Consider the following 14,093-nt stretch of genomic DNA (forward strand, 5'->3'; position numbering starts at 1 on the left):
AGGGGGAAGTCTGTGACCCACCTGTGCAATTGTGGGTGACGAAGTAGAATCAACTGACTGCCTTCTGGGCAGTCCTAGAGTGAAATTAGGGGAAGACACAGGAAGTGACACAAAGGAAGTGTTTTTAAAAAGAGGTGTTACTTCATGTAAGAAAAAAAAAATCTTCATTCCTTGGAGTGCTGACTGGACCTGAGACCCTGTTTCCCGGTGAGGCTGATAGAATCTGCTGACTGGACTAACACGAGGTGAGTGAAAAGCTGACTCTTAACCACTGGTTTTTTCTCTGAAGAGATGGGCCTCAGGAAAGAACTACTCTTGAGTGAGGCTTCCCCAGGTCCTCTGCTTTGACAAGGCCAGCTGAAACTAACTCTCCCTGCCTGGGCGGAAGGGGTGCTGAGGCTAGATATTTTACCTTATTCTCTCTCCAATTTCTTGCTTCACTCTTTCTACATTCTGTAATGAATTTGTAAATAAAATCTCTTTGGAATTAATTAAATTCCTGGTGATCACACTCTTAAAATATAAAATCCAACCCTTTAAAAATTAACTCCTTTCCTCTCTTACAGTGGGACAGTGGATACAGTCAGGAGAACCTGAGTTTAAATCTGGCCTCCAACATGTAGGATTAAATCAATGTCCAAGACTCCAAGTGTTATATGTTATATTTTATAAAGTTTATTAATAAACACTGTAAGTAAAGGAATAAAAAGGTAATTAGCTAACAAAGTAAAACCACATGACAATTCTCCCACCTGTTTAAAAAAACCACTGGCAGTCTCTGTGATTACAGAAAAAAGAGAGCAAGAGGTGGGACTACACAAAATTTATAACCTCCCAACGTCAGCACCTAAAATAAGGAGAGTGGGGTGCTGGGAATCATAGTTTTTAGGGTAACAGATTCTAATTACACAATCCCCCTATGATTCCCATGGAAAATGAACATGTAGAAATCTCCCAGATTTACATGCCTAGTTTCCCCATGGAATCAGTACCCATAACCAACTTGTATCTCTAAAGATCTCTAAATAGAGGTACATACAATATCACACTTTCTAAGGTGAAATTACAATAATTTTGGGATAAAAGGGAAATAAAAGAGAACAAAACCAATGATTGCTAGGTACATTGACAAAAAAACAATTAAGGGGCAGTCCTTTTTGGTATAAGAGTGTACATTCAAAATAAATGCATTCACCCCGCCCCCCCTCTCCCAGCTCAATTTTTTCTGCATCCCAAAGTTCATTCTGGATCCTTTGGAGCAGTGTGAGGTTTCTGCAGGTATCTCCATGGCACTTTCTCCAAACAGTTCACTTTCTGGATTCAGAGAGGTAGCAAGTCAATTAGCCCCTATGGCTCAATTAGAATATCACAAATATAGGTCAGGAACCTTGCCTTTGATTCCTGGGATAATATTGTAATAAATGATTAAAAAGATAGTTTAATGACTATCTAAAAAGTGATCTCAAAGAATCACTATGACTTCATCAAAATCAAGATCATGCCAGACTAACCACTTATGTCCCTTTTGACAGGATTTTTAAAAACTGAAAACAGCTAATAATAATAGCTAAAGGGTATGAAGCTTACTATGTGCCAGGCATTGTGCTAAGTACTTTCCAAATATTATCTCATTTGATTCTTACCTCTCCTGGGAGCTAAGTAATAATAATAACAACAATAAAAATGTCTAATATTTATTTAATACTATTTGCCTGGCACTGTGCTAAATGCTTTAGAATTTTCTCTCAAGATATTTCATCTTCACAACAACCCTGGATTAGGTTTAGTATTATCCCCATTTACAGTTGAAGAAACTTGCAAATAGAAATTAAATGACTGATAAGGGAATTTATTCTTTTCCTCTTTTTATTTGTTGGTGAGTGTGAACTTGGGGGTGAGGGAAATAATTGGATAAATTTAATCATAAGGGCAGAACAACAGCCAGAATAATAGAGCAAGGCCAAAATTTAACTTGGGTCTTCTTAACTCCAGGCCCAACACAGAATCATCTAGTAGTCTCCACCACTTGTCAACTATGTTGTAAAAGGAATTGTTTTCCAGGTATGAGTTGGAAGACTTGGATGGGATGGCCACCAAGGTTCCTTCCAAATCTGATTTAACCAAGTTACAACATCAATCTGCTCGTCCATATCAAACTTTCCATGTCAGTCTCCACAACTCCAGATCCTTCAAAGCTCAGAGTTCAAACTTCTTATCTACTAGGGTGACCCTGGTCAACTCATTTAACCTCAGTTTTCTTAGCTGTAAAATAAGAGTAATGGGATAGATAACCTCTAGGGTCATCTCTAAATCTATCTTCCTCTTTAAATCCATAACCCCGTGATCATCTATCCGAGAAGCCTGGGTCCCTACTTGTCTCATTCATTGTCTTTGTATTTCCCAACCAATATTGAAGATCGACGGATTCCTCATATCTACACGACTCCGCTCAAACATGGCGGACACTACCCAGTCGCCTCTCACAAGCGTGGCGTTTCGTGCGCTCGCGCAGACCCCGCCCCCTGAGCCGCGCGCCGCTAAGCCCCGCCTACCCTCCGACCGCGTGAAGCCTGCCCTCAGTTGGGGGCCAAACGTGTTTGGGTCACGTGACCCAGCGCCGCCTTGTCCTGATTGGTGGAGGTAGCGGACGACGTCGGACTACGCGGCGGCCCGGTGCTGGTGTCTCCCGTGGTCTCGGGTCAGGTGCGGTAGGGAGCGTTAGCCCCGGTAGCTGAGGACGCCGTGGTGGCGGCGGCGCCTCAGACTCATGAGGAGCCGGAAGGTGAGGGAACCCTGGCCCGTGGCCCAGGCCCGGGGGAGGGGAGGGACCCGCGGAGTTTGGCCGGGGGGAGGGGCGAGGAGCCTGGGCAATAGGGGGGCGGGGGCGAGAAAGGCAGACACCCAACCCCCCCATCCTCCACCTTCACCCCCTCACATTCACCCACCCCACCTCGGTCGAGACTCGATTTGTGACGTGAGCCCATTGTCCTGTCCGTGCTGGTCTCTCTACACCAGGCTGGAGGCTTCCGCGAAGCCGGGAACTACTCCGCCCAAGCCTCGGCCGCCAGCACCTCTTAGGAAATAAGGGGACTACCCTCTAAGGGGATCCCTTCCCCCCAAGCTACACCCAGCGGACCCCCTGCGGCCTGGGGCCACGCCCGCACGCTTAGTGGTCCTCCAGGCTACGCTCATCCTCCCGGTTGGGGGGGAGAGGCAGGCTCGGGTCGGGCCACGCCTGTTTGTAACATTTCAAGGGGGCGGGTCTATCCGCTTAGGCCACGCCCTTTGGAAAGGGTCCGCCCCCGGGGGGGTTCTTTGTCCTAACTTGGTTAGATACCCATGGCAATGGAGCATGCTCACCCTCCCAGTCAGAAATATACCCAGGCTTCACCTCACTTCTGGCCATGAAGGGGCCGTCCCCAGTGCTTTGGGATGATGGGCTCCCTTCACCCCCTTCTCTCCCCCAAGTATCTCCCTGAGTCTTGACTACAGGTCTCTTGGGACCTAAAGTGGGCACCAGGACAAGAAGAGAGAAGTGGAAATAAGTAACATTTTGATCACACTGCCAGGGCTTATATTATTACATATATATTTTAAGTGTATCCTTGCCTCAATTTTCCTCCCCTTCTACTTTGTGTGGGGCATGCCAGCAACACCCCAACTTGTATCCTGTTACCCAGGTATATGCCTTGGAGAATTTTTTCAATTCCACTTCCCTTCCAAATTAATCTATTATGGAAGGCCTCCATTAGATTGGGAGCTTCTTCAGAATAGGGACTACATTTAGCCTTCTTTTGTATTGCCAGTGCTTAGCACAGTGACTGGCACGTGGCAGGTACTTGATATGATTGACTAACAACCTAATTATTAGCCTAAATAAATCCTCCACATGCACACATATACTAATTGTTGTTTTTAAAAATGTATCTGTGGGATGTTGCTTCCTCCTAGTAGAACATAAGCTCTTTGAGTTCAAAGGCTGATTATTTTTGTACTCAACACCTTGCACACTAAATAACTAAATGATTGTTGAATTGAAATGAACTGTTCCCATAAGGTGATGATATAGCAGAAAAGAAGACTGGATATGAAGGCTGAGGACAAGGGTCAAATCCCAAAATTTTCTATGTGCTATTGTGTGGTCTTGGACAAGACCCATAATATAAACCTGTCTGTTAATGAACTACTTGTATAAGACCATACACTGTATTTAACCTCAAGCAGCTTCTCTGGTCCTTATGTTCCTCATGTACAAAATAAGAGGGTTGAACTCGATGGCCTCTTGGTCCCATCCAGCTCTCAGTCCATGGTCCTATGATCTATACTCTTCAGTTTCCTTATACCTAGAAGTTTGGGCTACCTGATCCATAAGGCTCTTTTTAGCTCTAAGTCTATGATCCACAGAGTAAATAAAGTGCTTGTCTTAGACTCGTAGAGTTTTAGGTTTGGATACATGTGAATTATTTCCTGTGACTTTGGATGAGGTACTTAACTTTTTTTTCCTAAGTCTCAGCTTCTTCTGTGAAATGAGAATAAATACTACCTTTAGTACTTTTTACTCACATGGTTGTTGTGAGGCTCAAATAATGTCTCTGTAAATATTTGAGCTAAGTAAATGCCAACTCCTATGCTAAGCCTATTTTTCCTCCCAATATTCTCTCCCTTCTTTCTAGGTGCTCAGCATCCTGACAGTACCTCTCAAATAGTTAAGCACTCCATGAATATTTGTAGAATTGGCATTTTTATAGTTTGTTTTTGTGGCATAGAAGAAAGATGATTTTAAACCAGACAATTCATATCATAGTTCTACCACTTACTAACTCTATAACCTTGAAAATTCATTTAACATTTTTGGGCCCCAGTTTCCTCCTTTATAATAATGGATAGAATACTTTAGCTGCCAACTAGATTAATTGTGAGGAAAGTGCTTTGTAAACCTTAAAGCACTATATAAATATTAAGTATTTTTATTTCCAATAGAATTGGAAAAAGGGATTTCCCTAAGAGGTGTCTCAATTTTGAACTGTTAATTTACAGTATTGAAAAGGATAGGGAAAAGTTAATTATGCAAACATAGAAATACATTTGGTTAGGATACCAAGAGATGATACCTGCCTACAAAAAAACTTAATAGTTCAAGAGACTCAAGCATAAGTTGTAAAAAATAAATTTATGTAATGATGCAGTAAAGCTATGGGTTATAGAATAATACCTCAACCATCAGAGAATTCAAGTTGTTTTCTCAAAACCCCACACACAAACAGACACAGGAGATATGATTAAGTGAGAGCATATTACAGGAGGTGTCAGAGAAGTGTGGAACCAGAAAAGGAAGCAAGCAAGGGATGATAACAGACTTCCCACCCATGAACACGTTATCCTTGTGAGGGTTGAGAGATCTAGAAGGTAACCCCCAGCATGGCAAGTATACATCCACTCTCTTAGCTGCAGAATAAATGGCAAGAAATTGACAAGCTGTCCAAAAAGAAAAGGCAGGAATGCATTGCCATCTTTACCACTGGAGGAAGCACATTCACAGTATTAACCTGCCCAAGAGGCACTAAGACCTACAACTCAAAAAGAGATTCAGCAATCTATCAGTCTGTTTTCACTACTATCCAGAGGCACTGCCATCTAAGGTTAGAAAACCCAATACATTGCATTAGTGTGGAGATGAGAAAGGCACTGGAAGTCATATAGTCCAAAGACTATGTTCATTTTACAGATGACAAAACTGAGCCCTTAGACAGATTCAGTGATCTGCTTTCAAGATCATAGCTAGATAGCTTGTTGAAATTCAGTCAGCCCAGTTTGATCCACAGAAGAATAAGGTGTGAAGTAATTTCTGGAAATAAACACTCCTGTGGAAAGGTTGGAATTCAGCTTAGAGAATCCTAGAAAAGAGACATAGGAAAGATAGTTTTTTGTTGGACTAGTTTTTCTTCTTTGAATCAGCTCCTCTCCCATACTTCAGCAGTATCTTTGACAAGAGCACCCAGAAGTTTTCTCCCAAAGCCCTAAAATTATCAAGAAGATAAAATGTGTAAAACAAAATGCTTCCTATGGATAATGAAATAAAAGCCCAGGCCAAGAGAGAAAGGTCTCCACTCAAGTAAAATTATCTTAAAAACATGGACAGAGAAGAACCAGCTCTTATGTTAAGGGTTTTTATACTCTGTCATGTACTTGCTTTCTGGTCAGCCTTAAGGAAATAAAAAGATTGTTTAGATTTAAAAGTGAAATTGGCATCCAAGTGTTTCAGGTCAACATTTATTATGGTTGTTCGAGACAAAGATGTTAATGAAGACTTAGCATCGATTTATGTTCATATGCTCGTTGCCAGGAAACCTTGACATCCATCCCAACCATTCTGCAGTGTTGCCATGATTTAGGGAGGCACAAACAGTCCTGAATGTGTAAAAATTTGAGCAATGTTTGATTTTCAGTGGTTTAGGAACTCAGAGTTTGAGTGCATTACCTTGCCCTCCCCTACACTGGGGGAGGTGTTTTTCCTTTCCTCTAGGTCTTTTCTCTTTTTTTAAACCTTTACCCTCTGTCTTAGTATCGGTTTTAAGACCAAAGGGTGGCAAGGGATAGACAATCTGGGTTACATGACTTGCCCCAGGGTTAACATAGCTAGGAAGTATCTGAAACCAGATTTGAACCCAAATCCTCCTGACTCCAGGCCTAGCATTCTTTATCCTGTGCTACCCATCTGCCCATCTGTCTTTGTATGAACTGAATACTTGCTACATCCTCTGGATTTTTCTGTCCATATCATATAATAAAACTGGAAAAGATAAGAAATCACTTTAAAGACCCAATTAAAAAAGAATAAATCTAATTCATTTCTTTCCACTTTTGCATTTCTCTCTTACTTAGCACAGTTAATCAGCAAGCATTTATTAGGCATTTCTGAGGTGCTTGATATGTACCAACTACTGTACTAAATAAACAGGACCCAAAGCAACCCCTGCCAGAGTTACAGGGCCTACAGTCTAATGGGAGAGACAACATAAAAACAGGATAAATTGGAAAATGGTGGGGGTGGGGGGGGACCCTCTGGTCTTAAATGTTTGTATAGCAGATCCACATTTAACTTCTGGCATATTTTACAGCTTATAATCTTTCCCTTTAATTCCCTCCATCTAAAATGCTTCTTCTCAAGTTTTATTTTCCCTAATTCCAGACTAGTCCTTTTTAAAAAGAAAGACATTTCATAAGACTTTTAATTATAGTCCCTCTCGCCCCCAATATCTTGGAACAGTCTCCTAAAGTTTTATGGGGCTCTTAAGTTTATTACATTGGAATTAAGTTGATAACAATGAAATAAACTAGTGCTCTCTCCACCTATAATTTATAAGATATTTCATTCTTTGGAAGATAGGAACTTAGACTTTTTTCCATGTTGCCTTATGTTGGGTGTTTTGGTTACTGAATAAAAGTTTAAGGAGAAACTTAAGTTTCTCCCACTTGGTGGGCAAATGTATGTTTTGGCGTAGACACCTTTGAATCTTATGTAATGTATTTTAATTCTTTGTGGTGGTCTCTTGGAAGACTAGGTTAAAAACCAAGAAAGTTCTAAACTCAAAAGTCATAAGAAGCATTTTCCATTTTGAGGGACAATATTCTCCATCTTCCCTAAAATAAAATGGAAGGGGGAAGCTGGGTGGCTCAGTGGATTGAGAGTCAGACTAGAGACGGGAGGTCCTGGGTTCAAATTTGGCCTCAGACACTTCCCAGCTGTGTGACCCTGGGCAAGTCACTTAATCCCCATTGCCTAGCCCTTACCACTCTTCTGCCTTGGAGCGGATACATATTATTGATTCCAAGATGGAAGGTATGAGTTAAAAAAAAAAATGAAATGACATAGAATGGAAGCTCCTCTGACAGCAGGAATTAGATGATTTTTGTTCTTTGTAATCCCAGCACTTACCACAATGCTTTGCAAATAGTACATACTTATTAAATGTTGAATTGAACTGAAGGGAATTTAAATTTAGAATCATTTGATGTTTTTGTTTATTTTTAGGATAATTCTCTGAACTGTTTTCTGGGTTTATAATTTCTTTCCTTAAGAGTGTTTTTTGATTGCTATATCTGAGAATGTGAGATCATTGTGAGTTGAGATAATTTCATTCTTTGTTCTCAGACCTCCAGATCATAAGACAGTCATAGTAGATACTCAGGAAGTACATGTAGACTCTACATTGTAGAGTAATTGATGGGTTGTCATCTAGATCATTTTGGGTTTCCAGTGCCAACAGCCAAGACAAAAGAAAAAAAATGGGTTTCATAGTAACATTCAAATCCTCCTTTCTTTCTCAGCCTCCCATCTCAAGCCCCTCACCACTCCCAGAAAGGTTATTGCCTTCTTTCTGAGAAAACTCTCAGATATATATATATACCGTGTATGTATGTAATGGTTTGCACATTGTCTCTCCTCATCAGACTATGACCTACCTGAGGGACTGTCATTTTGCCTTTGTATTCCCAGTGCTTATCACAGTGACTGTCACTTAATGGACAATAAGTGCTTATTATTATGTTAAAATGGATATGAATTTTTAGAACTCTTTCTTGATGGCCTAGCAATTGCTTTAAAATCATGTGGTTTTTTCCTACTTTTTCTCCATGGTCCTTCAAATCATTCTTACTACATAAATCCAAGTTTTACTACCTTCTTCAGATTTCTTGGTTGTTTCATTTGTTCTCAGCCCTCCCCCAGTGCTTTCTCTGTCCCATTCCCTTCTCTAATCTCTCCATATCTGATTTAGCTTGCAGACGGGGTGCGCTCTTCAGCACGCCTAAGGAGCAAAAACTACCCAGCCACCAGAGCTGCTTCGGCTCAAGAAGTTGATGTCTCCAAAACTACAAAAACAGTGTGTTTGGTGAGATGGCATTCATTCATTCTCTGAAGAGCTTTTCAGTCTGGTTCTTCCACATCAGCACATTGTACACATACACTCTTTGGATACATCATTCTAAAATCATTTTAATGGTTATCTATTCCGAAGAGGAGTGTAGTCTTAGAGGGAAACTAAATGAAAGTTTTAGAAAGTTTAGGGCCTAAGAAACACTTTTTCCAGTCAACGGTTTTGACCCTTAGTGTGGTGAGTTAGGGAAGGGGTCACATTCTTAAGTTATGGACCTGTTTTTCTCAGCCTCTCCTTTCCTTGCCATTCTTCCCATGATGCAGGATGCCGTATAGTTCAGTAATTTGTGGAGGGGGAAAAGTTTGCTTTTCTTGTGTTGGGGAACAGACTGCATGCTTTGCAATTCCTAGATGGCGGCTCTGATTTTATTGGGGTCTATTCTCACTACTGGGGATTATAGCAGTCCAGTGAGATCATTAAATCTGTTTTGTTCTACAATTTATAATTTATCCCTAATAGCTTTTTGGAAAAGTAGAGTGAGTCAGAAAATGACCCCAAATCAACTTCATTACTTTTAATTCTTTTTCTCTTATTGTAATTTACCTTCACTCTAATATAGGTCTGTTAGGCTTCCTTACAAATTACTGAACTATATGTATGGCATGCCAGGAATAGAATCTTTGGGGCAGCATTTAGAGTGGAATGAGTCCTGATGAGTCAAAAGACCTGGATTCAAATCCCACCTCGAATTATGTATGTGACATTGGATAAGACACTTAATCTCTCTGGGCCTGTTCCTTTATCTCTAAGATGAAGGGTCTTTTATAACTTTCAAAATCCCTTCCAGCAAAACTGATCCTATGACTTTCCAAGACAGGAAGATTATAGTATAATCAAAATTTCTCAATTTGCTTACATAGCAAGATAGATATACTTACTGTAGATAAGTTATCCAAAAGTATAACAACCTTATTAGAATTTAGGCATTTGTCCAGATTCTTTTTCAATCATTGATTCAGATATATGTTCCTATAGTAATATTAAAGTAAAAGAACTCTTTAAAACTTAATCTGTATTTATCTTTTATATTGTTTTAAGATCTAAACCAACTATTCTGACCCTAATGTCAGTCTTGCTCCTGATAGATATCTCTAGTTTTTCCTTAAGCTCATCTTTCTTGACAGGCTTCATCTCACAAAGCAACTGAGAGGCGTGCTTCCAAGACACTCAAGTATGAAAAAGATGGTTTCACCAAGTCAGAATTACAAGAACTAAAAGCCAAAAAAGAAAAAACTTCTTTGCCAAAAACTGCATCTGAGATCTCGAGTGAGAATGAGCCTTTGGTGTATGCTGAACACAAAGCATTGCTGATGAGTAATGAAGCAAATACTTCCAAGATTTATGAACAGCAAACAGAAAGGAATGAAAACGGCCTTTCTCATCATGGCCACTCCAGAGATGTGGAGAACAGCTGCTTAGCAAAGACTGACAATGACTTGGCTCTGCCCAAATGTAAAGAAAACCTGGTGGAAGAAGATGTCTTTAATCACAGTACTGCTCTGCTTGGTGAGGCTGGGCCAGAGGCAGCTGATCTCCAGAAGACACCTGCACACATAGACAGTAGCATCTTTATAGATGAAGACAGCAATCAACCAATGCCCGTGAATCGATTCTTTGGAAATGTCGAACTCATGCAAGTAAGATTCAAACATTTCTTTTTCTTTTGAAAAACCCAAACGTAGGCAGTATGTTAGCATGGAAAGGTTACTCAACTTGGCAGCCCCAGACCCAAGTTCACATTTGGCCCTGCCACTTATTTTCTATGTGTCCCATTCTCTTCCTCTGTAAAAATGAAGGACATAGAGACGGGAATGTGGGTCAGTGGACAGAAGCCAGACCTAGAGACGGGAGGTCCTGGGTTCAAATGTGACCTCAGATACTTTCTAGCTGTGTGACCCTGGGCAAGTCACTTACCCCCCATTGCCTACCTCATACCACTCTTCTGTCTTGGAATCAATACACAGTATCAATTCTAAGACAGAAGGCAAGGGTTTGTTGTTGTTTTTTAAATGAAGGGGCTGGATTCTTGAGGTTCCTTCCAGCCTATCATTCTGCATGATAAGAATGCCAAGTTCCCTGAGATATTGTTAAACTGGCAAGGATGAGTCAAAGGGAATGAAATGTATTTGTTAAGTAACTTCTTGACTCCACCAAGTATTCCTCTGACACAGCCAGCTCATGGCTGTGGGCAGCCTCATGGATGGATTGGGATTGGCATCCTTAGAGGGAACTTCCAAATCCATGAGATCATGAATCCATACGGGTTCTCCAATAGGCACTGCTAACCATTATTGGTGTAGAAACAAAAAGAAATCGCCCCCATCCACGACTTCCTTTCTTGTGGGGGAACACAAAGTAATATGGGGGTGGGAAATCCTTAGAAGGTATGGAGGAGGGAGCCCTTGATAGGATTCTAGAAGTCAAGTCAGGAAGAGGAACGAGTTCCAGGTGGCATGTTATGGTGGGCAATAGCCAGTAGGTGGGTTAGGCTGGAAGTAATATTCACAACTTTGATTAACAAACTGAATTTCCTATTCTTTTATCCAAGGACCTTCCTCCAGTCTCTCCACCTTGTCCCTCCATGAGTAGACGGGAATTCAGAAAAATGCACTTCAGAGCCAAAGATGATGATGATGATGATGCAGAAATGTAGATATTTAATAAAACATTATAAAATTCTATCTATTTTTTATACATTAGGTACAGTTACAATGTCATGCTATTACAAATGATTCTAATTGCCACGTGTCAGTATCAATATAAAATCTATCCCCCTGGGAACTTTCTAGCTTGAAAAGTAAGCTAGGTTAATTTTGCTACTCCTAGTTGATGAGTTCTAAGCTACTGTAGGAAACTGAGGTGAACTTGCAGATTGTAGAGCTTCTGTTTTTTCTTTGGGGGATGATTGCACAGAAGAATTTGCATTACTTTATTCTCAACTGTGGCAGCTCCTATTCTTGAGACGTCTATACCTTCTGTGAAAGGAGGGTATATTATTTTTTATAATAAATTATGCTTTGGGTAAGCCTAAGTAGGGCTAAGAAAAAGTGGCACATTTATAAATATTAAAATGGCATTTAAAATTTGTTTTTACAGTGTATAAATAAGCTTCTGTTCTGCAACTAGTCTGGGTTATTTGATAATTTTATCTTAGTTACCTGATAAATTCACCTCTAAGTGAATTTTGTTCTTTTGTTATTTCCATATACAAATGGAACTAGTGGTTATTTTCGATGTTTTAGGTTTGCAAAGGAAGTCTTTAACACAGGAAAAATGGAAGATTTTTTTTTTTTACATTTTATTTAAGAAGCTTTAATTTTGTCCCTAAGTGGACAGGTATTATTCCTACCGGAACTATTTGACACATTCATGGAGAAAGCAATTACTTGACTAAAGACTGAGTGTTAATTTCTTACTCCTGGGGATTTGACTAGTATTAAGGCTCTTGCACCCATTAAAGAACCTCAACCAAGGAGACTGGAATGAAAATACATCTCCACTCAAAAGGAAGAACCCCTTTCACTTTTCAGTGGGGAGGGGGGCTTTTTTCCTTTCTATCCACTATATATTTGAGTAAGTTGTTACAAGTAAAAAAAATAGTAAATAATGTTTAATACTTTAATTATTTCTCTAACTTCATATGTAGAATAGTTTGATAGCAAATTAAGAGAGGAATTTTTCAACCTCATGCCATATGCAATTCAAAATATTTGCTCTAGTTGACTTTTATTTTCCTCCCAGCAGCCAGTTTCTTTTAGATTTGATTATTTTCCCATTAGGAGATGTGACCTTCACTTACTCCAAATAATTCTGTGATTTATTGGTCAATGAACGACAATACATTTAATAACTTGGACATGTTGCTTATAATCCATTCATATTATAGCTTGGAAAAATAATTTACAGTTTGAAATTACTGCATGAACTTGACTATTAATCATAACACCTCTCACTAGTGGTAATTGGGTTGCCTCAAAATTTTAGAATTTTGTGTTTGCGCTATTAGTTTCTATACTTTAAAAAAAAATTAAATCAGAATGTTACCTACCAGTACTGCTCATTATTATTTCTATGTTCCAATAAAAGTTATATTGAAAAAATTGTATATTCATGATGCCTCTGTTCATTTGCAGTTTTTACTTCAACCAGTAACATCATTATCAATCATATTTGTCCATAGCCACGCTATTTAAAAAGTTGGTAGTTTTTTCCCAGTTTAAAATATAACCCTGAGTTGATTTGTCTCACAAATGAATGCAGTGCTTTTCCACCCAACTTTACTTGGAAATGTTTTAAGTTTCCTCAAACACAACCATCCCTGTTAAGTATGTGCATTGCCTCTGATTAAGGGCCCCAGTGCTCCAAGTTGCCAAGACACTTGACTAGGCTTCAGATGGAGCCAACAGACAGAATCTTTTGTCACCTTGAGCTTCTAGGACAACTAGAATTGGATTATTCACCATATAGTGCTAGGCTCCATAGACAACACAAAAATATGAAGCCCTAAAAGGGCAAATTAGTTGGGAAAATCAAGGCACACAAGGTAATACAATTAGGGTTACCAGAAAGGTACAAAAATGCCCAAGGGGTAGTGTAGCTCCTTGTAAATACAGCACCAGATAAGTACTACCAGTTCAAAAGTCAAAGAACAAAAGGTGGGGCTGGGCTGGTCAGATCATATTTCATGGAGGATTTAGGAAGGCAGCGAGAAGAAATTGCAAAAAACAGTTTTCTACGACAGAATAAAATTCTCACACAAGCTTAATAATTTTACAAAGGAAATTTTTTTTAATGTTTATAATCTGAGTATTCAATTGACTAATTCAGAATTACTCTGAAATAAGATTACATCAAGTGAATGTATAATATTCCCTGGTTTAATAAAGAAAATAAAAATGTTTTAGGCGATGTTTTCTTTATTGAAAAGCATAAACCAAAATATAAAAATATTTTAAAAGTATAAAAACAGTCAAACATTCCCATGGCAAATAATAAAAAGGACATTTATGAACATTTCAACTGCTTCATTCATTCCACTCAGTAACTGACAAGAGGGAGCTCATGTTACCAAATACAGACAAAACTTTTGGGAAATAAGGATTTGGGATTTCAGATCATGCCCATCCAGTTTGTACATTTATCCCTGGTTCTCGCAAG

At 39.5% G+C, this 14,093-nt stretch overlaps 1 protein-coding gene across 1 annotated transcript; it reads left to right on the forward strand.

Annotated features, from left to right (window-relative positions):
* Positions 1-2,568: 2,568 nt before the first annotated feature.
* On the forward strand, positions 2,569-11,617 carry C4H1orf174 (chromosome 4 C1orf174 homolog). The gene is made up of 4 exons (XM_001376745.5): positions 2,569-2,782; positions 8,778-8,891; positions 10,061-10,573; positions 11,485-11,617. The coding sequence occupies exons 1-4, from the start codon at positions 2,768-2,770 to the stop codon at positions 11,587-11,589; spliced, it is 747 nt and encodes a 248-aa protein (XP_001376782.1). The 5' UTR covers positions 2,569-2,767; the 3' UTR covers positions 11,590-11,617.
* Positions 11,618-14,093: the final 2,476 nt, after the last annotated feature.

Source organism: Monodelphis domestica, chromosome 4, assembly GCF_027887165.1.
Source record: "Monodelphis domestica isolate mMonDom1 chromosome 4, mMonDom1.pri, whole genome shotgun sequence".
Taxonomy (NCBI): Eukaryota; Metazoa; Chordata; class Mammalia; order Didelphimorphia; family Didelphidae; genus Monodelphis; species Monodelphis domestica.

What these genes read in the sequence shown, in the direction of transcription:
- C4H1orf174 (XM_001376745.5), top strand. An exon ending in CTACAAAAACAGTGTGTTTG is followed by an intron (nt 8,892 to 10,060) that starts GTGAGATGGCAT and finishes CTTTCTTGACAG; the next exon opens with GCTTCATCTCACAAAGCAAC. An exon ending in GAAATGTCGAACTCATGCAA is followed by an intron (nt 10,574 to 11,484) that starts GTAAGATTCAAA and finishes CTTTTATCCAAG; the next exon opens with GACCTTCCTCCAGTCTCTCC.